A 27522-nucleotide genomic window follows, 5' to 3' on the forward strand; every position below is an offset into this window, starting at 1 on the left:
TAGGGGTGCATATGTCTTTTCCAAAGTGGACTCCTGCATTCTTAGGGCAAATTCCTAGGAGTAGAATTCCTGGGTCAAATGGTATTTCTGTTTTGAGTTTTTTGAGGAACCTCCATACTGCTTCCACAATGGTTGAACTAATTTACATTTCCACTAGCAGTGTAGGACGGTTCCCCTTTCTCCACATTGTCACCAGCGTTTGTTGTTGTTTGTCTTTTGGATGGTGGCCATCCTAACTGGTGTGAGGTGATATCTCATAGTGGTTTTAATTTGCACTTCTCTGATAATTAGAGATGTGGAGCATCTTTTCATGTGCCTGTTGGCCATCTGAATTTCTTCTTTGGAGAAGCATCTGTTCAGATCCTCTGCCATTTTTAACTGGATTATTTGCTTTTTGTTTGTTGAGGCGCATGAGCTCTCTATGTAATTTGGATGTCAACCCCTTATCGGATATGTCATTTATGAAGATATTCTCCCATACTGTAGGATGCCTTTTTGTTCTATTGATGGTGTCCTTTGCTGTACAGAAGCTTTTTAGTTTGATATAGTCTCACTTGTTCATTTTTGCTTTTGTTTCCCTTGCCGAGGAGATATGTTCTTGAAGAATTTGCTCATGTTTATATTCAAGAGTTTTGCCTATGTTGTCTTCTAAGATTTTTCTGGTTTCATGACTTAATTCAGGTCTTTGAGCCATTTTGAGTTTATTTTTGTGTATGGAGTTAGACAGTGATCCAGTTTCATTTTCTTACATGTAGCTGTCCAGTTTTGCCAATACCAGCTGTTGAAGAGGCTGTCATTTCCACATTGTATATTCATGGCTCCTTTTTCATATATTAATTGACCATATATGCTTGAGATAATGTCTGGACTCTCTATTCTGCTCCACTGGTCTATGGGTCTGTTCTTGTGTTGCCAGAACCAAATTATCTTGATTACTATGGCTTTGTAGTAGAGCTTGAAGTTGGGAAGCAAGATGCCCCCTGCTTTATTCTTCCTTCTTAGGATTGTTTTGGCTATTTGGGGTCTTTTGTGGTTCCATATGAATTTTAGAACTATTTGTTCCAGTTAGTTGAAGAATGCTAACGGTATTTTCATAGGGATTGCATTGAAGATGTAGATTGCTTTAGGCAGGATAACCATTTTGACAATATTAATTCTTCCTACCCAAGAGCATGGGATGAATTTCCATTTATTAGTGTCCTCTTTAATTTCTTTTAAGAGTGTCTTGTAGTTTTCAGGGTATAGGTCTTTCACTTGCACTGACAATTTTTTGTCTTCTTGTCCACACAAGTAACAGCAGGTATAATTCATTACAACAATCATAGTACTTTCATACTACATAATAGTCTAAGCACAAATAGCCTGCAAGTTAGCAGCAAAAGCATAGACGGGTTTCAATGAACACGATTTTTTAATATCATATGAGACAGTGTCTCCAAATCCTACTGAGTCATTGGAAAAATTACAGGTAACTTCCTAATAAAACACAAACACTTAGTAGCTAACAAAACAGATATGATTCCAGTTAAAGTTACTCAGTGAATTCATAAACAGATCAGTTAATTTGGCTATGATCCATGGTCAGTGAAAATCCAAAAACTTAAGCTGAGGTCTCACAAGGACCTGTGTCTAAGGAAGAACCTCAAACTACATCTAACCCATGCAAAGAATAGGACTAGGTGATAATGAGCCAAGAATAAAATGTATTCAAGATATGTGTATGTGTGTGTATCAATCGTAGCTAAGCAGTTACAAAGCACCTCTACTACTGGTTTGGAAGAAACCCTAGAAATGTAAGGGATGACCCCATCAAAGAATATGAGGAATTTCTTCCTAACAATACTATTCAAAGACATCAGTGTAAAGACTAAAGCCTTGGTGTGATGTTGCAATAGCCTGACCACTCCCCTTCAATCCCTAATCCTGAGGGAGAAAATAGATCATTATCAAGTGAAAATAGCATATTCCAAGCTTTATGTACAATCCCCAATATGTACGATTAAAACTGGCTCAGAACAATTAGGTGCTCTCATCAACGAACTATGGTCTAAGTGAGGGCAAGTGTATGTCTTCCTTGCCAGTCCCCAAATCATGACAAGTATAAGCAAGCTGAAAGTAATTCCTGCTCTCTGAATCCCCACCAACAAGAAGATATTTTCTTTCTCAAAGTATTAGGAGCAACAATGCAGCCTCACCTGGCATGCCTGCAGCCAATCCTTGTCCAAAGGCAAGGGCAGAATTCACTGCTGCAGCTGCCACTAGTGGATCTGTTTGCTGCCCCTGCTGGTTCTGATTTGGGGTCAAAGGACGCTGGCTGGCTCCTCCACGGAGAACCTGGGAGATAGAAATAAATCAACCACTTTCTTCTCATTAGAAATATCTAAGACCCACAATGTGCTTAAGTTGGGTTGACTTAAAAATTGATGGTCATAAGCTACTTTTCCTATAATGGTTTTTATATGGCATGGCTGTTAGGATATAAATTCAATAAGCACCATTTCATATAGTGATATCTCATTCTACCACTCTTGTTTTAAACATACTACCTTTGGAAGCAGCCAAAAGCATATAAAAGTGACGACTCATTCATTAATCAAACACTTAATGCCTACCATCTGGCAGGTACTAGGGATGAACAAAGCTTCAGCCCTCTTGGAGCTTGTGTTCTAGTGAACAGACAGACAATAAGAAGTAACTCTATAATATTCTGTCATCGCTCTGACAAAAAGTGAGTGAAGAAGAAAGAATACGATGGAGTGGGGAAGGGAGTTTAGAAAGGATGAAGAGGTAATGTACCCACATAATTAATTTGAAATATCTGTGTCTAAAAGAAAAAACACAAAAAGAGGTTGTATTTTCTTTATGGAATATGAGAACATTTTCTCTACCCTGTAACACTATTCCCATTCATCAAGGCCCAAATGGCCCCAAATGAGCTCACCAGATTTGATTTAGGAGGCTTCTGACCTGTTTCTATTTCTCCTCTCATAAATTCCACAACATACAGCAATCTAAATGGAGATGAGTATTAGTCAAGAACACTGACATTTCAGTGCAGAATACCAGTTCTGCCACTGTGATAAAGGATCTACTTTTTATTAATGAAACATAGTATCAAAATTCTGGTAATCATTCTTATTCTGAATGCTCCTATTGAATTCTGAATTTTTAATCCTCTTGAATTCTATTCTGAATTCTGACCACAAGATCTATACAACCCAAATCAAGTAAAAATGCAAAACCCACAGACCAAGGCTAAAATTACCAAAGTTTATAAACAATGCATTTTGCAATGTTTTCAAAGGTAATGTTCTTATCACTTTCACTATTACTCTGCTAGTCATAAAAGATATGTGGTCAAGAACCTGGGTACAGATTATTCTTGGTACCATTTGATAAAAAATTTAAAGAGAAATATCAGTAACAATCAAATGTTTATTAAATGGGCATAAAGTGAACTACACTGTCCATACTGGCAGGAACAGATGTATAGACACTTAATTTACCTGAAGTTTCTTACTTCCTTATTTGTAAAAGTGGTGAGAATAAACGCTGATGTTCCAGGCTTGTTGGGATCATTAATGTCTGCAAGGCACAATACCTTGTAACCAAGAGATAATCAGTAACCAGTAACTAATTCCTATCAAAATACTGGGCAATTTATTTCTGTTTGTGACCTAAAGAATCTAGTAAGACTGAAGAGTGCTTCAGTCTACATAGAAGAATCAAGGGAGATTGTGCACAGGCTAAGTGTTTGAGGCAAGACATAGGAGATGCCTAACCTATAACCCTAAAGAGCTCTCACTGTAGGAAAAGTTAACAGCATACACAGAAACATGGCAATACTAATAGTTCAAGAATAAATTCTAATAAAACAATGAAAGCAGCATTTTTGTACAGTATAATAAACTAGGTTTATGTCTGCTTAGAGGTTTTGTGAAAGGTCAGAGGCAGGGGAATGTACAAGGTGCCTGAAGACAGGGGTAGTCCAGCTATTGAGTCCTGTTTTAATTGAGGAGAGCAACTTATTTCCTTCTTGTATGGTGCTTGATAAATCAAAGTTCTTAAGTCAGCTGCCAGTTTTCGTGTATTTCAATTTCATCAATAGCTGTCAAGTCTGGATTTTACAGAAACAAATTAATGAAATTTCACAAGTAACATTTTAATATGTAATAAACTCAATAAAAATGACTGTGTATATATTTGTAAAATACTAGATTAGGAGTTAGTTTACTACCTGTCTATGATGCAAAAACTCTCAAATTTACATTTCTTTACAAAGGTACTTAATGTACTGATTTAAACCATTTGAAATCTACCAATAATTAATAAGCAAGAAGATACTCAATGGGGATATTTTAATAATCATCCATACTTCTGTAGTTCATGATGCTTGGCAGAATCATCATCTATATAGTCCCTCTAATCTAGGAAGTTCACAAACCATTCAAAGCTCTTCTGCCTCAAAATACAATATCCAACACCAAATCACCACCAAGTTTACTACCTGTGTTGGATTCGGCCTAACACCCAGGATTTTTTCTTGAAATAGAAAAAGAAAAAACTTTTATCAGATGTGGAAGGAACCTTTGAGAAGGATGAAAAAGGTATCAGAAGGAAGATGGAGTGGCTGGAATGTCAGTGACTCTACCAAAAGTTCCAACAATTAGATTTGGAATAGTTAGGGTGCCTAGAACATAACAAATGTTTTCTGATAAAATGTAAAGGCCAAAAAAAAGTTTTATAAGGGCCTCTCATTTCCATGACCAAGACAAAGGAGTTCACCAAGAAAATCATATTTTCCTAAAACTAAAGGCAGAAACTGGCAAAAATAACACTGGAACTGAAATATGGCTGTTTATTAAAGAGTAATGCTAACAGTTTTTCCATAATAGGTTTTCTAATTGCAGATGTGAGAAAACTCTAAAATGCAAATAATTATCAGTCCAATATTATAGCTAAGGCATCTAGATTTAGAGAGGTTATACAACTTACCCTAGTTGCAACCAGTTAGTAGCAGAACAAAGACCAAATCTCAGGTCTTCTATTAACTCCAGACATCACAATATGATCAGAAAATAGGACAAGTTGTGAAAGTACACACTTGTTCTCAAATCTTAAAAATATAGTATCTGTGTTACCTTGGGCACACAAATTCTATTTCCTTAATCTTATGATGGGAAGTCATATAATCTACCAGAATTAGAGTAAGTAAACAGAAATCATATACAGAGCCATTAGCTTTAAACAGAAAGCTTTCAATAGGAACTACTTATTACTATTTTTCTTGTTCATTCTATTAGAGATAATTTTAAAACATGGTTATTACTTCAGTCTTTTAAATACACAATGATTTGGCAGCCACTCAACAACAAAGATCACATAAATACTGACTATACAGAGTAGCTATTAAGAAATTCATTAACAGAGATCACCCTTTCTGTCAGCAAATTATCTGCTGAATTCCCTTATATACCTGGTACTAGAATGGCATCTATAGCAAAGAAAAATCATACATTAGCTTCCCAAAAAATCACCTTACTATTGACAAACTGACCAAGATAAACTAGCTAGAATTTTAAGACCTCTGTGTTTTTCCTGTAATTTTGTGGGATCTAAAAAATTAAACACTCTCTTGGTGAGACTGATAAAAAAAAAAAAAGGACCATTGTTTGAATCTTACGTACATACATGAGCATGGTCATTTTGCCTCAAAAGACAGCCTTAACTTGCAGCACATATCAAAAGCTTAAATGCTCATTTTAGCTACTCAAAAAAGTAAGTCTGTTTCTAGGAATTTATTCCACGGAAATAATCATGGACTTATGTAAAGGATATTAATCAGTCTTATTTATAACACAAAAATATTGCTAAGTTAAATATCAAATAAAAATGAACTGGTAAAAAGTAAAGTAGGGGATACTCTCTGATAGATTTAAATATAGCTGGTAATTTTTTTTTTAATATGGACCACTTCTCTAATTTTCTTATCATCCTTGAGCAAGGATCATGCTGATCTTCTCTGTGTTGTTACAATTTTTAGTATATGTGCTGCCAAAGCTACTAGCATCAGCTGGTAAATGTTACTAAAAAGAACATCAAATAACTTGAAAAAGTGTAAAAACAGGATCCAAATCATGTGGACACCATAATTCTAATTTTGAAATTAAATAAATAATAAGGCTGGAATGACAGATACCAAACATTGATATTCTTTTTTTTCTGACATGAGGATTTAGAGTGATTTTTTTTTCTCTGAGTTTTCGAATTCACCACACTGTTCAGCAATAAATAGGTATTATTCTAGTAAGTAGAAGAAAATGGCCTGTTTTAAATAAAAAGACATACTTAAGTTTTGCAGCTAAACAACCTTTACCAACTCAGTTAAAAAGCTATTATTACTAAAAGTTAAAACAAATACAATAGGTTTAAAGATTTATATCCAATTCAACAGCTGTTATCAATAAGCAGTCTGAAAAACGAGTACCTCCCATAGCAAGCTACTTGTAAGAGAGCCCGAAGTGATGTGGGAATTGTTTAGAAGGACGCTACAGTATAGCAGAAAGAAAATTTTACTATCAGTGTGAATACTCAGTCACTTGCTAACTATGTACCCTTAACTGGACAGTCCTCTCAGCAGTTTTCTCGTATGTAATATCATGATCTCACCTAGTTATACTGACCAAGGATCTGATACATAATAGGCACTCAGTAAGCACAAAGATGTCTGAGCCTCCACTCAGTAACACACACAAGAGGGAACTCACCCACTCACTCAGTGTTCCTCCATTAGGAGCAACATCACCTTTAATTATATACAGTAACAACCATTCACACTTAATTGGGGTGAGACTTGCTGACATTTACCTGCTGCTGCCCTTGCTGAGCCTGGGGGGTAGTCTGCTGATTAGCAGAATTAGTTGCTGCAGCAGCGGCAGCGGCTTGCTGCTGAAAAAGACTGGCAGGGTAGACTCCCCAGGGAGTGACTCCATAATACTGGTGAGGAACCACAGCGGGGCCTAAAAATAGCAAAAGAAAGGTAAGGAAAGTTTAGACCAGTAACAGTCATCTGAGGGTTTCCAAACACTACAGCTGACTCAGCAGATCCTACTGTAAAACAGTAACTTAATATATTGACTCATTCTAGCTAATCACAGATTGTTTTTTAAAAACATTAAATATATTTGAGTACCACACCAAAATCTTCTAAAATCAGTCATATACTCCAGGCCTAAAAGAACAAGCTAATGAAGGACAAAATACTGCAGATATCAAAAGAGAGAAAAACTGATAGAAGTTGGAAGGGATAGTTTAAGAACAGATGGAGGAACCGGCCTTGGTCAGCAAGAAGGCAAAGGCATGTTTTTCCCCTGAGAAAGAACGGATATAGAACAGACAGATATAGGCAAAGGTTGTTGTTAGAAGGGAAATAAATGGAAAGTTTGTGTACTTACTGTGACGGAACAGAACTAAAGATTCAGTTGTACCCTGCTTTTGGCGGTAAGGATGGCACCTGAGTTGACTGACAGGGACAGGGATCCTGGTGCTTCATTAATTCCAAAAGCATGAAAATCCATCAAGTCTTTTGACAACAAACCCCAGACACTCTAGAACCTCCACTGCTCAATTCCTAAGAGGCTTGGTTTTCCTCTTTCTATTCTTAAAAGTCACAAAAGTCATTCGACACAACTACATTCAAACACTGATATATGAAATTTTAAATTTAAGTCAAGATTGAAAACAAAAAATATAAAACACCTTGACTTCTTATAGACCTGTTGAGCATACTAAACAAAAATCATTCTGCTTTGAACTAAATTATCTGTTCATCTTTGGCAACAAGCTACAGCTGCAGTCTCTGCCGTACAAGTAGGCATCAGAGAGGTAGCAGAGCTATACAGACAGCAACATGGGTGTGGCAAAAGTTACAACCACATGATTCTATGAAGGTGGTGGCAAGAAAACACCAACGCTGCCTATTTGCCCACCAAGACAAAGGCTTAGTAAAAGCACAGTTTAAAATATCTGCACCTTGACTGAATGATAACCTCACCTTTCAATGGAGTTCCAAAGAGTTGTTTCAAATACATCTATTCTGACATAGTAGCTAGTCTTGTAGCAACATATACTTCAAGTCAGAATAAATTGGTACACCTTTTGTTTCCATATTTTAAGCTTCTAAAACACAATTAAGTCAAATTATATCACTGTTCAATATTGCTCTGACACTTCTAATTTGGTATTTTCTCTATCTGTGGGCTTAGCCAGGATCAAGAAGCTGTTTATAAAGGTGCTCACTATGAAACACTGTATGTGGGTGCAAAATAAAGGCACTGCTTAGAAAAGCTATTTTTTTCATAATAAGCAAATGGGTTAAAGAACTTTTAACTTAGAACCTGAACAGTCTAAAAAACCATACCTCCAAATTAAAGAGAATGGTGAGCCCCCAAACTTTTCTGACTACTTATAAAGTGGGGTGGTCTTGAGCAGTTAAAGAAAAGAATGAAAGAGACAACACAACAAAGACCCTATCCAAGCCTTAGTTTCCTCATCTGCAAAATGGGTGTGTAGTAAGTGGTAGGGTGTTGCCACTCTCTGATGAAAAGTTAAGTGGCAACTGCAATGACAGCAGCAATGTTTCCACAAAAGGCAACAAAACAAATGTCTACTGTGCACAGACAGGTATTCCCACAAACATTTATGCTATCTTTTATATTTTCTCAACTGGGATTTCTACTACTTTCTCCAGTCATTTGGCCTAAGACTGACTTTAGGAAAATACCCAAGGGTGCATCATTAACTGAGCCTGGCTCAACAGGATGCCTGCTTCAATTCCTGTGTGATTAACACTCCAAAAGAATATGCACTTTCATACTTTGGGTAGTTAACATTTCCAATTCTGTGTGAAATTAAGTCATTTTCACTCTGGCTCAGCTGATGAATACAAAAAGCAATATTCTCATCACCAAACTATGATATCAGTAAGGACAAGTGTGTCATCCCTGAGACTAGTTCTTTGTTTCAAATAACATACAGTTAAGTTAGTAGAGGAAAGTAACTTAGTAGAGGGAAGAAAGTATAGAAAAGACAATTCAGGATAACATGGACATTGTATGCCAAAGTGAAGTGCATGTACGGGCCTTGAGTTAGACCTGGTTCAAACCCCCAACTCTACAACATTCAAATTGTGTGACCTCAAAAAGACAGCTCTCTCAGCCCAACTCCAATCTGTAAAACCATCATCCAACAAGTGAAAGAAACAGTACAATGCCTGCAAAACAGTTAAAAAGGGCTCAATACTAATGTGGTTAGCAAAGACCATTCTGCTAGGAAGAACCTTCTATTTCCCCAAAGGCTAGGGGCCCAGAGGAATTATACTATTTATGTTCACATCACAACCCATGCCAAAATGCAAATAGTTCTAAAGAAAACAATACATTCTATACTGAATGTGAGTTCATAATTACAGATTACATGCTCTATAATAAGTAAGATCTCCTAATAGTCATGATTTACATGACTTGGAGGGATCTGTTCCCAAAGAATATTACTTTGGATGACACTTTATCTGTCCTAATGTTGAATTCAATCTACCATACATTTATAACCCAACATGGTGATAGCAACTGTGCCACAAAGAATCACACAACAAGTGCCTACCTTTGAAAGAATTGGGTCTCAAGGGAGTGAAAAGCCCCACTCATGTACACATTCATAAGCAAATATAAAGCAATAACAAGTAATAGACAAAGAAAAGGGAAGGGTTAACAAAGGAAGGTTTTCTGCAGTGGACAATGCCAGCAAAGGAGCTTTCCAGGCAAAAAATGGGAAGAGTTCACTACAGAGGACAAAGACCACAGTGTCCAAAGATACAGAGCGTTAAATCAGTGTTGTACCTACGGCAAGCTAAAGTTGGTTTAGTATTGTTAGAATGTATGGTGTGAGCCAGTGGTAGCCAATGTGGAGGAAGAGAAAGTGGTGCACACATAAAAAAAATCATGCAGAAATCCCTATGTACAATGGGTCCCAATCCTCACAATGCTATGGCAGTTCCTTAAAAATACTGATTCCAAGGAACAACATACCACCACCACCACTGCCATCACCCAATTAGGTTGGAATGATCAGCCATGTTTGGTAATTACTGCAGTATATGCTGTATGAGGGTAGGTAAGACAGACATCTATGAACGGTTTAAGCAGAAGGGTGAAAGGGTAAGATTTGTATTTGATACAGTGTTCTTGTACAATTTAGAGGGTTAAGGAGAGGGGAGAAGAAAGGAAATTAAAAATATGTAAAAGAGAACAGCTACAAAAGTCTAGGTAAAGAGTTTAAGGGCCTGGACTGTGGTAGACCAGAGGTAGCAGAAAAACCTGGGCAAGGGGAGAAGTTCCCACAATATATAAGAGCAATGGTGGCTCCATGATCCACCAAAATACCTATACAGGAGGTAGCTGATTAATTTGCCTTTGGATATGTTCAAGCCTGAGGTTACAGCTAAGCAGAGATATCCAGCTGGCAGGTAGACGGCACTGGAAATCAGGAGAGAAATATCCACTGGTGACATGGATTTGCAAGAGTATCAAGAAAGCATGCCCATCAAAACCACTTTGTAGCAGGTGTGAAAATCCCTCATGCAGCAGAATGTCTTACCTAGTGTTGCTGCAGCAGCCAATCCAGCTGTGTAGGGGTCCGTCCCTGGGGGAGCAGCACTGATGATGTAAGGATTGGGAACAAACGCAGCAGGAGCTAAACCTGCTGAAAACATACCTGTCAGTAAAAACAAACTTGACTACAACTGCAGCCCTACCAAAAAGAGAAGATAGGATAGGTTAAGAGAAGAGAGACATTTTTAAAAGATAAAATAATCCACAGAGAAGACGAGTAATGACTTTACAGTATCTTACTATACTAACAGACAGTGACTGCAATGAGGGAGGTGAGGACTTAATAATATGGGTGAATGTTGAAACCACAATGTTGTTCATGTGAAACCTTCACAAGACTGTATTATCAATGATACTTTAATAAAAAGAGATAAAATAATCCCTCTACTGAATATTATGACAAGGTTTTACCTATCATTTTTTAATCTTAGCTAAAGAATTACAATTAAAGCTTATACAATTTTAAATTCAGCACAATTTCTAAAAGACTATTAAAATGTTAACAGCTAAAATAAAGCAATTTATAAGATTTTGTGATGGGATGGAGGGAAGGATTTATTTTCCATTTAAAATAATTTTGCAGTTTTCCTCAAAAGAAAAAAAGTATGGGTATTAATAAAGGTTACCTCCTACAACTATAAATCAAACCAGGCCAAGGCCTTTATGTCTGGTCTTACTGTATCTAGGTTGGAAGTATGTCTTTTTTTCCACAGCATATCATAATCTACGATTGGCAATCTCCTTTCTATGCAACCATGTCATCTTGACACATTAAAAAGAAAATTTGTTTCTACTTATACTTATTTACGCTTAACAGCACTTTGACTCAAAGAGACTCTTAAAAGGTACAGGGGTGGTCTATGGAGTAAGACAAAAATATGTGTATCAAAACATGAACAATCACCATAGGAAAAGGGCAAAGCTCCTTTAAAAAACAGTAATTATATGAGAATACATTTAAAATTTTTCAATACATGCTGCTTGGCAAGTGGATTTATAGATCCTACTTGCTACTTAAGGAGAAGTTATACGATCCCCATCTATACAATACAATCAAGGACAAAACTATCATTATGTAATTGATTTCATCCAATCTCACCAACAGAATTGATGCTAGTCTCTTCTTTAGTAAAAATCTGACCCTAAAACAGCTGAGGTAGAACAACAGCTGGATGCCAAGAAACCTTAGGTCTAGAAATGTCAAAAATAAAGACTGTGGCTAAGACATCTGGATGAGAGGAAAAGGTCATTTACTTTCAGGGACCTGTGTGGACTGTTATAATCAGTCTACACTAGTGGGTTTCATAGCGGCCAACTATCCTAAAATGGTAGCCACAGCTGTCCTATGGGGGCGACAGGCATCAGGACTTACCAATGTGAGGCTGATGAGCAGCCGCAAGTGCATACTGCTGCTGCTGAGCAGCTGTCAACTGCTGGACGGCAAGCGCGTTAGGTCTTTGGAACAGCTGAGGTAAGAAAAAGACAGAGTGAGGTTAGAGAAACTGTCTCATAATAACATTAAAACCTCTCCGAGTAAGAAGTTCTACAACCCTTAGTTTATTAGCATGATACTTTAAACAGCGTTTTCATGCTGTACTCCATTGCCGTGGTATGGCAGCACTTCACAGTTCTTTCCTTCCCCCCTCTACCTTAACCTCACTTGGGCACACCCAGCTCCCATGAGCTGACCACCTCACAGGCTGTTCCCTGAACTGCAAACATACATACATATGCCCTCATGGTTGTCAAAAGTCTGTCCTGCCTGATCCAAGGCTCACTGAAAATTAAATTAATACACTACAAAATGACTTACCGCAATGCTCCTGGTGCTAATATCTCCCTTTGGTTCTTTCAAATTCCTCCCCACCCCAACCCCAAGTATTCTGTTTGGGAAGGAAAATGAAAAGTACTCATTTCATCCTCTGGCTGCCTCTTCCCTGAGAAATGATACTGGATACCTTCCTCAACTAGTAGCTTACTTATCGTAACGAGTAAACTAGGTAACAAAACAACAGAAATACAGCTGCTACTCAAAACCGGGATTATGAGCTCAGATATAGTACACTTTGTAGTTCCCAAGAAAAGGAAAGGAGTTCAAGGCCTTGACATTAAGAATATCCCAAAGTTCTAGCTTAATACAAAGTCAATCATTTACTCGTCTGTTCTACAAATACTCATGAAACAAGTAATACCTACTAGGGGCTGTGCAAGGAACTAGGGATAAAACGTTGAATGGTATGTTCATACATGTTAGTATGAACCATATAGGTACAAAGAAAGGCAATTTTGGATCGCCTTGATATGTGCCTCTTTCCAATGAGTCATACAGATGACTTCTTTATTTGCTGAAATCAGACTGAGAGCACTTACTAAAGGGACCTCCATAGAAAGGACCTTCAACCTACCTGCTCTTTCTATAGGACTTTTCAACAGCTCAGCTGACATCACTTTAATGATATATAACAGACACCATGGATCTTGAATTACAGATGTCCTCATAAAGAGACCTGTTTCAGACATTAGAAGATAATACTATTCTACCAACTCAGCTTAATTATTGTCATAACTGGAAGTTTAATGTTATCCTAGGTAGTGGAGAGACTTTCTGTCCTATGATTTGACTACTACTATGCCTCAAATATAAGAGTAGACTGATTTTAAATAAAAAGAAAACAAAAGGTATTTTGAATATGCTGGCCAACTTCACCTATTATCTTTTTCTATATATTCATCTTTCTAAAAACCAGAGTAAAATTAGTCTTTGCTGTTTACTGTATGAATGTCCAAAGTAACCATGTACAGATTTCAAAGACTGTAGAATTTCTAAATTTTTAAAGGTTAAAGAAAAGAAAAATTTCATTACGATGCTGGTAAAAAGATAGTGCTACTTTACAGGCATTGATTAAATATCAAGCCTTCAAAAGAAATAAATACTGGCATCTATTGACAAACATATCAAAACAACCGTTCATTCTAGAAAGGGAGCCAGTAAGTACTATTTGGTAACTATGTAATCTTGTGGTTTTTGCCAAGTTGGTTTCACATTTCTGTTCTACCTAAAGGACAGTGTCTCCTACGAACAGGATGCAGTCTACCCAGGAGCAGCAGCCAGGAGAGAGAAAACAAGATAGTGTACAGCTGTTTTTAAAGTATTGTCAAGGTTGTAAAAATACGTCCTAGCTCCATTAAATACTTATTGTTTCTTCAATGGGTCTCTGGAATTTTCCTAGACTAAAACCTTTTGAAATATTTAACTAATCTCAGACATTGCTCATGCTAGTCTCTTCCTACTACCTTTTTTACCCTGCTACAAACAACTCATTTCATTCAATGAACATTTTTTTGAGTACCTGCTATTAGCTAGGTGCTGTGACATGGAGCTATGACAATAAAGATGGTGTGTTCAGAATATAACTCCAGAAATTATCTCACTTAACTGAAAACAGTACTCCAATGCCATTCCACCTGACTTATCCTCATTTCATGTTTTCAGCATTACATGTAACATTAGATGTATGTGTACTGTATCTGTAAATATACATACAAATACAGTATGTGAATACCACAAAAGTAATCATTCTGCACAACATTAGTTTGTGCTCACCACGTTACCACACTTTGAGAGTAGGGACTATTACTTTTAACTAGAAATATATAGGTCCTATGAGAGATCCCATATATCCTGTGTTTGAGAGTTGATTAGTATCTCAGTGATTATGATGAAAAGAATATTTTCTGGAGTGCATTTTGCCATAAACAATTAACCAAAGTAGATCATGCATCTACAGCAAACAGATTTGATTATAGCATAGATTACAGCAATTTTAACACATTCTCTTTATGTAAATGGTCCAATATTAGCAGGAAATACAGGGTATTCAAAACAAAATTGGGTAATTGGCAAGTAATAGATTCCAAAGGATTCTGAAAAACACATACAAATGACATCTGCTGGGCAAAGCACTGAGCTCTTTAACAATTACATGATTTTCACAAAGCAAGCCAATCATAACAGAAACACAATGCTGTGAGATTTGGAAAAAATGCCTATTTTAAGGTAGGTATAATGATAAACATGCCACGACTGATTACAATTTACTTAGGTAGAATTCATAAGCTGTCAAGAGACTGAATGCAGGGGAAAAACACTATTTCAAGCTTATGAAGATTCCCAATCAGAAATATTGAAGGCATAATTTGGGAACTATACAACAAGCTGATCTAACAACTCCCTTTTCTGTCACTGTATGATCTTAGAAAAGAGACCCTGCAAGATTTTTACTACAGAAAAGAATCGTCAGTCAATAACACCTAAAACTGACCTACAGCTGGCATCTTATGAAAGATAGCTGCCACTATTGTTACTGTTATCAATAACTGATTGGCATAAAAACAATGTTCTTGAGTTTTGAGAATCTGTAGGAATAACATCTAAATATGGAGTTAGCAAAAGTGAAAGAGAAACCACCCCTTTCCCCAACCAAAATAAAATAAGCAGGCACAGGCAATAAACATAGTGGGTAAGAGCACAGACTCTGGGGTGAGAAGGTCTGGATTCATAACCAGCTCCACCACTGACTTTCTATTGCTACATTGAGCAAGACAATCTCTCTGTTGCCTCACTCTCCTCCTTTTTAATAGAGACAATAATAATACGTGTAACTCATAAGGTTGTTGTAGATATTGAAATTAATACATATAAAGAGCTTAGAACAGTTCTTTATGTGTGATGCACCTTCTGATGACTGGGGAGAGCATCGCCACACAGCTCTTCCACGTACCACCTCTTTCTTACAGATCCTCCCCAGCCAGGGCACCCCGGAAAGTGGAAAGCAGAGAGCATGGCTCTTCCAAGTCAACGTTAAAAGTCAATATCCCACCAAGTTCATGAACACCAACTGCTGTCAGCAAGTCTCAAAACAACATGGAGGGAAGAAAACCTGTTTGTTTTTGTTGCTGAGTACTTTCCTCAAAAAAAAAAAAAAAAAAGCTATGAATGCAGTTGAATATGAAGAAGAGATAACTCCACATTATTAAAAGGCTTTGTGTTTCTAGTACTAGGTCCAAAGGAAGCAGCAGCCTGGAGATAGAAACTGAAAAACAGATGTCTGCATAGCTTGTAGTACAAGGCCTTCACTAAATCTCTTAGCTTCAAGTCTTAACTTTCTTTTCTGTAAAAATATAACAGCTGCCTTCCCACACGGAACTGTTGGTAAGGATTCACAGAGAAATGCTCTTCAAACACTAAAAGTATTACATCAATGATGGGACTATAAATTTTTAAGAAAAAAGTCTTATCTTAGAGCTACTCCTCAGTACATGAAATTTGTGAGTTTGCTTCCAGATCAAAGCCCATTTTGACGAGGTTACCTGAAACACTGCAATGACCAACTAAACTAATGGTTACAATGATGTGTAACAGGTACATACAAACCATGCTGACAAATATTTAAAAAAGAAAAAATTCTTCACATTCCCTTAGCAGATGAAGAACCTAATTCCAAAATAAATGATTTCTAAATACAGTAGAAAAAACAAAACATATCCTTCCACCAAGTAAATAAGTTATTTTTTAAGGAAAATCACATAAAATTTCAGCAAAGTCCAATAATAAAGGTAAGCTTCAGTTGACCAAATTGCTAAAAGTCAGTGTTTTAACAATGACTATACACATGACACTGATAGAATAATCCTCCTCATTTGTACACTGAAAAGCCAAGAATATTAAATATCTATATTAAAACTATACACACACTTGGCCTCCTAATAACGAAATTTAAGCACGACCACACTTTTAAAAGCAATGCATGCCAATTTCCTCTGCCATTTGACTGGGCTGGGAAGAAATGAATACACTATGACCATTTTACCTTTCAGAATATTGTCTCTGTTAAAATTCATACTTAACAGTTAAGCATTTTAGTGCATCATTATCCTCTTTTGTAAAACATGCTACATTAGACAATTTTTAGATTAACTGAATTCTAAATGCAGAAGATGAGCAATTAATCTGATTAGTCTAAACCAATATAATCCTGGCTTTGGTTTTTGATACATATGATTACAATATAATGAAACCTAGTAATAATTTTCTAAAATATGCTTAGGGAACAAGGGATAGTTGTATATAGCTGCATTAAAGTTAAGAACACTGCCCAAATGTCATAACAAAAAAGTTGTATGAACACATCCTCTATGATCTATTCACTGTGTTTTCCAGGACTAAGGAAAAGACAATGAGGGGAAAGTGAGGGAAGAGGGAGAATACTCCAGAGTTAACAATGAGCATTTCAAGCTATCCTAAATTAGGGGGTTTTGACCCCAGATCTTTGTACCTGGGACAGGTAAAATTATCTTGATTTTCGTGAAATTTAGCATGGGATTTCAATTATGATTATAGGCAACACAACACATCAACATCAGTAATACCATCTGTGACTTATTCACACACATAAAAAAATCACATATTATTTTCATGTTACTTTATAAGACATCTAAAATCTTGTTTATGTTCATTATGACAGTTAACACACCTAAATCTGTTTCATGCATATGATACAGCATATACATTAAATTTCGTTTTAAATATTTGTTCAGCTATTTTTATATAACTGGCTTCCTTTATGATCCTATTTATGCTACACATTTTAAAACATTATTCTGAGAATTCAGTCCACAGATCTCACCTAATTGCAAAGGGGTTCACGGCACAAAAAGAGGAATCCCTGCTCAAAATAGACCTTAGAAAGTTTAAGTTTATGATGTTAATCATGTGACTAGGCAAGTAACTTAACTATCCAAAACCTAAAGTATCCCTAAGTACCATTAAGTTTGTAATGAACTAAATGAAAATTACCCTTTCTTTTCAGACTGCTGTACATATCTCAGTTTAAGCTGGTATTAACAGTTTTATGAAACCAACAGATCATTCCAAATCAAAGTCCTGATTAAAAGGAAATAAGACACAAGAAGGAATTTATTCCCTGTCAGTTTCTAAATCAGAGTCCCTTATAAAATCACTAATAAAGCTACCTACCAATTGTAGCAAGTAATTCAAAACTAAAAAAAGAAAGATAGCCTTTGATGCCCATTTAAGAAAGCCAAGATAAAAGAGAAAAATGTACAGAAAAAATATGTATGTACCACCCTAGATGTCTAGTTCAATCCTCACAATCATTAATATTGTCTGGGACTCAGCCTACCTCTCCAGGCCTCTGTGACCTGGACTTAATAACCAAGTGCACGTATCTCCTTTTCCCCTTTCACATGTATCTTCTACTCTTGTCAGCCTATGACCACACTATGGTCATCTCCATCTCCATACCTATGTTCTGAACTGCAGCAATATATCCTCCACCTGTCTGTCAAGTTAGGCCTATGCAATTCTGGTCCTCATCAAGCCCTCCCCTGGTCTGACAGCATTCCAGACCAACCAATTTAGCACTTAGTTCCTCAACTGTCCCACAACTGTTTCATGTATGACAGCCTTACTATGAATAGTAGCTCTGTTCACTATGGGAAGAACCTGGGTTCCTGGAAAGCCACACAAGTCAACAGATAACTGACTAATATGGGTAAAAGAATGTCTACTAAACCGCTACTATATTAACACTCAGCACAAAATACTAAGCAGTAATAATTAAGTCATTCCTTCCAAAAAATGTCTTGTTATTGCTCTAAGGCATCAAAGTAAATGGGTAAAGACGTACAACACTATCTATGCAACCTCACAAGTCACTTTTTTTCAACCTCAACTACCACCTAGGATAACTGCTTTTACATATATCTACTTAACACACATACCTGCTGACTTCTAATTTTAAGCCTTTACCTTTACTATTTCCTCCACTGGAATTTTCATTCTTTTCCTGGTATAAACAAGTCTTGCAAGGTACAGCTCAAAATCTACCCCTCCTGTAAATCCTTCCAATTCAAGAGAGCAGAATATGCTCTCCCTTGGCTAAGATTCCTAGAACATAGGCATTATGGTCTCATCATGTCACTGAGTACTTCTTTGCGCTATTTAAACAAGCAAAGGAGTCACAATAACTAAATGGAGAGCCATGAGAGCCCACTCCATTCATGAAAGATATGCTTGGCTGCAGGTAAGAAGAATGCAAACAGAACGTTATAATCCAAAGCCCACAGATGAATGACCTCCCTAGTTATCCACAAAATTGGGCATCAAAAGAACTACGTACATTTTTCTGATGAGAGGACCATGGCTTTTGATCAGATGGCAACAGAGGGCTGTGACCCTAAAGTGGTCAAATGCTGATCCAGGAGGTAACTTTCCTGTCTTATTATGTAGATTTAGTTATTCGTATATGAAGCACAAGCTAGTGAGCTACATCTAAAGGACTTGCATATGCATGCTGGGCCTCAAAGAATAACCTCCAGTTTTCTTAGACAGCTAGTTTCAAATTTTAGTTTTAGGAAGTATATTAAATATGGAGAATATTCTGTGGCATTATACAAGGGATATGAAAAAGGTTTCCTGAAAACTTCGTCTGCTAAAGCAAAGCAAAAGACACAGAGAGGACAAGACCTAGGCCTTACCCTAGGCCTAGCCAAGTAATCGTAACGCAAGGGAGACCATGGCGACACCTTTTCTCAAGGGAACTGCAAAGCACTACAGAGTTCAAAGAAGAGAGTACAACTTTCTGATTGGGAGAGCAAGAAAGGTAACAGCACTAGACCCTGAAGAATGAGAATGATTTAAATTAGCAGAAATGGAATGGGAATAATGTGTGATGAAAAGCAAAAGGCTAAGAAAGATTGGAGATATAAAATACCAATTTCCAGTAGAAAAAGGATCCTTCCTTTTTAACAACTCCTGGGATTCCATGAAGGAGCGTCCTGGGTCAGTGATACCTAGGCATGTTTTTAGGGCACCCAGTACAAGAATGTGTAAAACAATCTACTCAGAAAAACAAGAATTAAGGGCCCATAGGTGAAAAAAAAAGATAGTATCATATTTGTTGATATATGTGTGTTAACAATGCCCATATGTTGCAAGCCATATATGGGAAGCCAGACCCAATAACAGTTTTAGTTTCAAAATAATAATGTTCACTTTCAAAACTGTTGAGAAGGTTTTGAAACTGGTGAAGACACCCTGGTTTTATACATCTGAGTGGGTAATGTTTTTGATGTAATCATGTTAACTACTGTGGATATGCAAAAGTACATCTCTGTTCAAGTTATAATAATTATTCAGCCTTCAAAAAAAATGGTAAAATTATTTTAAACAACAGATCAACAAATCAAAAAAAAAAAGAATTCCAACTCTGAATATGAAGTAAAGAACAACTGAAAGAGAATTAGATTTTCATTCTTAAGAGGTTGGAGATAAACACTTCTCAAAGGAAAAGCAAAGAGTTAGACTGGGTTGGACTGGGAATGGAAGCTAAGAACCAGAAAAGGCCAGAGTGCAAAGGGTTGCTAGGTAAGTTCAGACCAAAGACACAAAGTAAATGAAAAAATTCAGATAAAACTTCTTGATATAACTAGGTTAGAGGATCCTGATTTGAAACAGCCTATGCTCACAAACCTTAACTTAGATAGAGAAACTAGCCATTAATATTTTAAGCTGGACACACTGAAGTCTATATAGTAACAGCATGTCCCTATATTTCCTGATGCGGCATAAAATATTTTCAAGTCTAACACATCTTCAGCATCCGAAGTACTTTCTGGCTTCACTGTCATTTTGAGGATTCATTGTAAATAGGGACTAAATGGTGAAAGAACACTGTCTCTCATAAAGAACACTGTCTCTCATAAAGAAGAGAAAAAGCACACACAGTCAATTCTTATGGAGAAGTGGGCATTATCTATCGGGAACTACAGGGAGAAGAAGAATGTACACTTTCAGTTTAACTCTCTCTGGAAAAAGGAAAAAGAGTTTATTAATTAAACTGTATATATCCGTCCATTTGATATGGCCACAGAGTATGCACATCTCATCACTCCTTAATGGGATTCCTTTTTGTAAACTTCATACTCTTAAGTATAGACTTAACCTCCCAAAGGCTCCTGCATAGAATCCCAGGAGTTGTTAAAAAGGAAAGATCCTTTTTCTACTGGAAATTGGTATCTTATACCTCCAATCTTTCTGGATAACTTTATTATCCAGATGTCCATCAGTCGAGATGCCTTTAATATCAGCTTTTATAACAACTAAAGGGACAGCATGGTACAACTCATCTCCAAAGACCATAAGCCCATTTTGCCCTATATGTAATTTCTGAACTTCAAAATGAGATTTTAACCTTCCAAACCTTGAAGTTGATATTTATGTTCCACTCCAAAATTAATGAGTATCAGAAATTCATGGCCCATTAAACTGCTTCCAGCTACAAGAAAGAACTTGTTGGACTCAAAGAGACCGGGAAGCCACCAGACAGCTGATTTTTCACTTAAAGAAAAAAAACTCAACAGAAGGATCCGTAATCCCTGAAGGCAGCCATACCATGCCTTCAAAACCAGGAGGCACACACACAATGTTTTCCAGGGATTTAGAATAAAAGAAAAGCCAAGTAATTTCACTGTAGATTTTATGTGAAATGTTTTTTTTCCCCCAATCACAGGTATGTTTGTTATCTATATTAACTCAACTAAAAGACATGACTAATAAGGCAACCTAGCACTGGACTCCTGAGAGTGGCAGATATCAGGGAGTTTACTATTTTAAAGACAAACCAATAGCACTGCAAGTACATTAATCTTCAGCAAGACTAACTCAGCATCAAAGAGGACTATGTACCGAGAGGTACCACCTCACCCACTCCCCAGGTCCTGGGGCAAGAGAGGAGCCAGAGAAGTACACGTAGAACAGAGTGGTCTCTTGCCAATAACCTTAGCTGGGAATCAGCTTCTTGAGGGGATGACATAGAGGCTCTGTAACCCCACACCACTGTTGGGTTAAGAAGGGCTGGCTATCAATAGCCTAAAATAATGCCACCCTCCTCCCATTCCCCCATTCTTAGTTACTTGAATAATGCACTGGCTGGAGGGAGAGTAGAGAGAGTGACAGAGACACACACAGTACCTGTTGTTGAGAATTGTAGTCAAAAAGTCCCACAGTTGCTGCTGCTGAGTCCACAGGTACCTGCGTGCCTGAATAATCAAACTGAAGAGGCTCCATGCCCACATGTTCCATGGGGTCCAAGGGGACACTCTGGGACTCCATGTTGGAGAAATCCTCCACAGGCTTGGCACCATTGGTGCTGGTCAGCTGGGCTAAGCCCTCAGAACCATTCTGGTTTGGACCCAGAAGATCCACTTCATTAGCAGAGTTCTGGCAATTACCAGGGGTACGGCTAAACAGAGAAAGTAAAGGGCATTAAACCTTATTTTGAGTGGGGAGGGACACTACAGCAACCTAAGTTTAAGGACAATGTCCTTGACATAGCTTATTATCAATAGTACTTAAAACTATTTCTTACAAAACCACCAGATACCCTTTATTGTGTTTACATGTTATATCCTATAAAATGACTCTTCTATTGCTCGCCTTCCCACCACAACCCACCTCTTAAACTTACATTAGCTGCTATTCGTTTACAATCCCATTAATGAAAGGGCCCAGATTTGAGGAACACTGGATGAACTAGAAAAATGACTGCCTATGGGTCCATGAAAACAGAGATCCCAAAATGCAGACAGTAAAATATGCCCCCAAAAAGCAACATGTACTTGTTAAACATAGAGCCAAAGGAAAAAGTAGTTTCTAAGGGAAAATTCTGCATCTGAGAATGATTCTATTAAAAAAAAATGTTATGTATTATCTGGGTACTACTGTTCAATTGTTAAAATTGTACCCTCTTTCTCCTCTAGGAAACCAGAAGCAGGCAATTACGAAAGAGTATAACTCTAAGAATTAAAACTTGAGAATAAAATTTATCATCCAAACCAGGATACTCATAAGAGCAAAAAAGGGCACTACTAATAAATTTTCTGGGACAGAGATATAAAATGAGTACTGTCCTTGGTAACCCAGAACACATGGTACACAGTAACATAGCTTATATAATGACCCTATATAAAAGGACTGCAGCACTATATAGAATCCTACAGCTGATACAAATAAAAGCTATTGTTGTGGACGTACACACACACACACCTACCACCACCACCTGCCCCAAAGTCTAACACCACACAACACTGCTGGACTACTTGAGATTCCGGAATGGGGAGGCTACCAAAATTCATTTGAAAGACCTTAGGTAAATGTTTTATTACTTGTGCCTCAAATTTCCTCCAAAGACAGTAATTCTTTATACTCACAAGAAACAAAAATTAGATTAAGGAATACTGAATAACTGAATGTTATTCTACAAATGGTAAGTCAAAATACATTTTAATTTTGGCTTTGGTAGATATTAGGATAAAGGGTGTGTGTGTGTGTGTGTGTGTGTGTGTGTGTGTGTGTGTTTACCAACATATACATATTAGCTTTAGAGTAACATTAAAATTATTCAAAATTAAACTGTCTACCTGTAGTTACTGACCAAGGATTTTTGGGTTTTAAAGTTATATACCATCATTGAAGGTTACCTATATAAATGAAGAGAACTTGCCAAATGTGGAAGACAAATATATAATATCATCTTAATACAGTGTTGTTTAAAATACAGGGTAAAACCTGAAAATCAGTCATGACCAGAGATGAAATAAGAGGCATCCATGGAAAGGATATAATTAAAAAGTAATTTAAACTGCATCTCTGATTCTTCAAAATGAGTAATGATACCTGACCCACCTGCCCCAAAGGGAATTTATGAGTCTCAAATGAAATAATACATCTGTTCTCAACTGTTTTTCCCTCTATTCCACCATGCCAGGAAAATATGCACACTTCCATCAGTGGCCATGTTTTCTCCCCAAATAGTGACTTGGAAGAAACTTGAGAAAAGTCCCATAGCACTCAGGTGATTCTGATATGTGAGAATCACTGAAATGGTCTTTATAGAATGATTCTTCAAATTATAGAGCACTACACAAATGTAATATCTATTGTTTTGGCAAAGCAACAGGCACTGACAGCTCTTAGAAAAGTCCACCTTACCAGTTAATTTACAATCATTGTGGTATGGCCTACACTAGACCCAATTCTTAAAAAGGACACATATGAACTAAAAATCAACAAAACTAAATCACAACAAAAACCCATAGTCCCCATTCAAAAATCAGAAGTGTAAAACATACAAACCTAAAATCTTTGACGTCTGCGTCAATCCCATTCTGCACTGGTAAACCATTGGTCTTGTCCATCACATCACCCTCCTCCTTCAAATCTCCTAGCTTATCTCCATCAAACGTACCCTTGTTCTTCTTTTCACCTTTGTCGTTTTCATCACTGTCTGCATCCCTTGGGCCCTGTTTAAAAAATAGCTTCAGCTTCACTAATCATCAACTAATAATAGTGGGCAACCACTGTGGACACCAGACTACACTGGACACTAATTAAAACAGGATAGTGTCTGTGCCCTTTCAAGACATTACAATCTAATTAACAGACAACACAGAGGCAGGAACACTGCAGAAAGTCTTGCCAAATGGGGGAGACAGACATACATTTATGTTACAGAATTTAGGACAGTCTTAGCATGCCCAATGTCCCACCACCCTATTTTTTCCTTTCTACCCAAAGCCCAGTCACTTCTTTCTATCTCTTGGTCCCACTTGTCTATTCTCAAATCTAAGTTTATATAACAGCATGACTCCTAAGCCCCAGGTATGGCAGCCAATAGTACAGATGGTGTTAAGCCTAAGAATAAGAATTTCCTACTTCATCATTGCCTATATAAACTCCTCCTTTACTTCCAAATATTGAGCTAAGTGTGGTTTGACGTCATTTTCCAGTTCAATTATTCTAAAGTCTGTCTTGGTATATATGCCCTACCAACTTGTATCATCACCACCACTACCCTGCTGCAGTTCCACCCTATGTCTCACAGCTTACTGCATCAATAACTCACCCATCATCCTTAACTTTAATTTTTAAAAATTTTCGAACATGTTAAATCTAATTGTGAAATTCTTTCACCAAGAATACTCTGTGTTTGTCTGTTGTCTTTCACTGTCTACGTGGAATACCAGATTATCTGGAGACTATTTGAAAGCATGTTAAATTGAATCACTGATGCAACAGAATTTATGTCCGAAGTGTATCAGACTACAAAAGTTCAAAGACTAGACCTAAAAGAACTGACGTGGTGCCAAGCACACTGATGTACTGCTTTTAAGGAAATTAAGTCTGTCTCCTCTTACCAACATCCTAAATTAATCTGGACATATAAAAGCAAATGTGCCAGGATTTTCAAAAGGAAAAAATTTGGAACTAGTGCTTGGCACAGCACAGACAGCTTTGAAGAATCTCACCAAGGAATAAGTAACCTTTGCTTTTGTAAAACTAGAGAGAGGCCATCTTGCCTGTCCCCACCACTGACTTCTAGTTTAAGGACAACACAAATACATCCGACCAAATCAAAGCCCTTGGTAAAAGGCAAGACCCAATCAGAAAAAGAAGACAGCTGCTGCACAGCATGTCCAGTCACCATAATCAAATTTCTTTGGGGGAATATCAATAATGGAGCCTGGAGCAGCACTCGGTTGTGAATGAGTAGACAAAATCAACACATGCTCTCAAGAGTAGTTCTCAGAGACCTCTGGTCCAGAAAGGGTGACTCATGTGCCTTGACATTCTTAGACCTTTCAACTACCAGTCCAGTGCCCTTTTTACTTTCAAAATCAGTCCCTGTTCAAATGAGACACAGAAAAAAGAAAGACTTCATGGCTAATATTAACAAAGAAACACACCTAAGAAGGAACTTAGGAAGAAACACAGCTTAGTTTCATGTGGCATCAGGTGGTACACTACAGTTTTGGCAGCCATTGAGATGTGACTTCCACAGCAGAATCTTCAAAGTATTGTTATTGGTTCAAAAGGAGTGAATGATCGCCAATTAAGCACCACATTGAAATCCCAAAGCAAAAACAGGAACACAAAAGACAGGAAGATCTTTCAAAATGTCCAGAGACAACAGTTCCCTACTACTGCAAAGATAAAATGACAGAAACTGTGTATTCATTTTCACATCCCCAGCACTGAATACAATGCCTGGCAGAAGTTCAAAAAAACATGACAAAGAAAACTGAAATGACCAAAAAAATTGCGCAGAATTGTAATGCTAAAATAAGAAGGATCTTCCCAGTGTCTTATCATCAGAAAAGAGCCCAGGAGATGGTGATATGATCTAGATAACAAAAACTCTGCCTTTATCCGACACCATTAATGTCAATAAAAATAAGCATTAAAATAATAATCCCACACACTAACACCCCCAAGTATCTTCTATAAACATACAAAGCAAGTTACTTGCTCAGGAGAAACAATTCAGCTTCAGTTTCTCATAAGGAGTCCAAAAGGTCTGCAGGCAAAAATAGGAAGAAAATGGGATAAAGAAGCAGTAAGAAATTTCACCAACAAGCAAGAAATCTGGTGATGGGGACACTCACTAGCCCAATCAACAATCTGCATTATCTTTCCTCAGTGACCCTTTACAAGGGCTTGCTGAGAGGCTGCTCAGCCTGTGCCTAAGCCAACTGTTCTGGCCTGAAAATATAGCCACTGATAACTTGCATTCTCAGTTATACTGCTACAGGCTTGATTTTCAAAGGTATGCCTGTGATGTGCTATTTTTGACCAAACTGTACAGTCCGTAATATAGCCATCTGGTTTTCTATACCGGGTTTTCTACTCTGAATAAACTATTAATGCCTCAGCAGAAGAGTAAATTTCTTCCACTCAAAGGTCAGGGACCCAAGGGAGGATTCCATTTTGTGATCTGGATGGTTGCATGGGTGTATTCACTTTGCAGAAATTCATAAAGATGAACGTTTGTGACTTGTATACTTTTTTGTTACAGGTCATATTTCAACAAAAAATTTATTTAAGAAAAAGAAGTTCAGTAAGTCAACAACAGCCCTAAATAAGAATTGTTGACATGAAGTGTGATTTCTGAATGACATCAAGAGCACAAGTGGGAACCGATTCCATCAAAAACCTAAAGAGAAATAGGGTTCTGGATCATAAAAATGGTCTCTTAGAAATGTGAAGAAACCTAGAGAGAAGAATAGGGGCATAAATGGGTTTTTAATATTTTTTATATTTAAGATAAGGTATTCATTCATAGCTATATAGTCTTTAGGTACTAACCTAGATTGCACAGAACCTACATTCTATCTCAAGTGCTAACACACTGGTCATAGGACTTTGGACAGGTAATTAAACCTGAGTCTTAGTTTTCTCATCTATAAAAGAGGGATAATTTTGCTTAAAACAGAGCAGTTATGAAATGATGTACATGTAAAAGATTTTTAAAGTATAAAATATTTTATATAAATGTAGTATGATTATTAATAAAAGCTATCTACAGGGATGGTATTTCTTATGTAACATTATGACATCAAGAGTAAAAACCTTACATGCCCCATTAGGTAGTTAAACTCTACTGTAAGTATATAGCCAATCTGGCTCTCCCAGGGACACTGTCATTTTCACACTGAAGCAACTCTTGGCTAGTGTTGAGCATTACAATCTTTTTAAAATTTACAAGTGTCTGAGGTCTCTCCAAGAGATTCTGATTTAACTGGCCTGTAGAAGCTCCCACAAGTATTATAAAAAGCTTCTTCCTTTGGTTAACTTCAGTAAGAACTCTCAGTTGAGAACCACTGTAATTAAGTCCAATATAAGCATTGTAAAGGCAGGGTTTATGTTTGCTTTTTTGTTACGTATTACCTAGTACATAATAGAACAAAGTCTATTGGCTAAATGAAAGAAAAAACA

The 27522-nt window shown here is 37.0% G+C and overlaps 1 protein-coding gene and 3 non-coding genes across 17 annotated transcripts in view; all 4 read right to left on the minus strand.

Moving 5' to 3' along the window:
- Positions 1-27522, minus strand: part of PUM1 (pumilio RNA binding family member 1) — a 130113-nt gene that overhangs the window by 37326 nt on the left and 65265 nt on the right. For 8 of the 14 annotated variants that reach the window (XM_073233529.1, XM_073233539.1, XM_073233530.1 and 5 more), the window contains 6 exons: positions 23884-24050; positions 21721-21991; positions 12040-12133; positions 10654-10770; positions 6868-7019; positions 2196-2334 (listed from right to left, as the gene is read on the minus strand). In XM_073233529.1, the coding sequence (XP_073089630.1) occupies positions 2196-2334; positions 6868-7019; positions 10654-10770; positions 12040-12133; positions 21721-21991; positions 23884-24050 (940 nt within the window). The remainder of the gene's footprint in view (positions 1-2195; positions 2335-6867; positions 7020-10653; positions 10771-12039; positions 12134-21720; positions 21992-23883; positions 24051-27522) is intronic. The other 6 variants (XM_073233541.1, XM_073233540.1, XM_073233534.1 and 3 more) reach the window with 2 other exon arrangements.
- On the minus strand, positions 2005-2082 carry LOC118970991 (small nucleolar RNA SNORD103/SNORD85). The gene has a single exon (XR_005059218.1). It is a non-coding gene; the product is annotated as a small nucleolar RNA SNORD103/SNORD85 (small nucleolar RNA).
- Positions 5960-6070, minus strand: LOC118970981 (U6 spliceosomal RNA). Its single transcript, XR_005059208.1, has one exon. It is a non-coding gene; the product is annotated as a U6 spliceosomal RNA (small nuclear RNA).
- On the minus strand, positions 8925-9008 carry LOC118970992 (small nucleolar RNA SNORD103/SNORD85). Its single transcript, XR_005059219.1, has one exon. It is a non-coding gene; the product is annotated as a small nucleolar RNA SNORD103/SNORD85 (small nucleolar RNA).

The sequence above is a fragment of the Manis javanica genome, chromosome 4 (genome assembly GCF_040802235.1).
Source record: "Manis javanica isolate MJ-LG chromosome 4, MJ_LKY, whole genome shotgun sequence".
NCBI classification, from domain to species: Eukaryota; Metazoa; Chordata; class Mammalia; order Pholidota; family Manidae; genus Manis; species Manis javanica.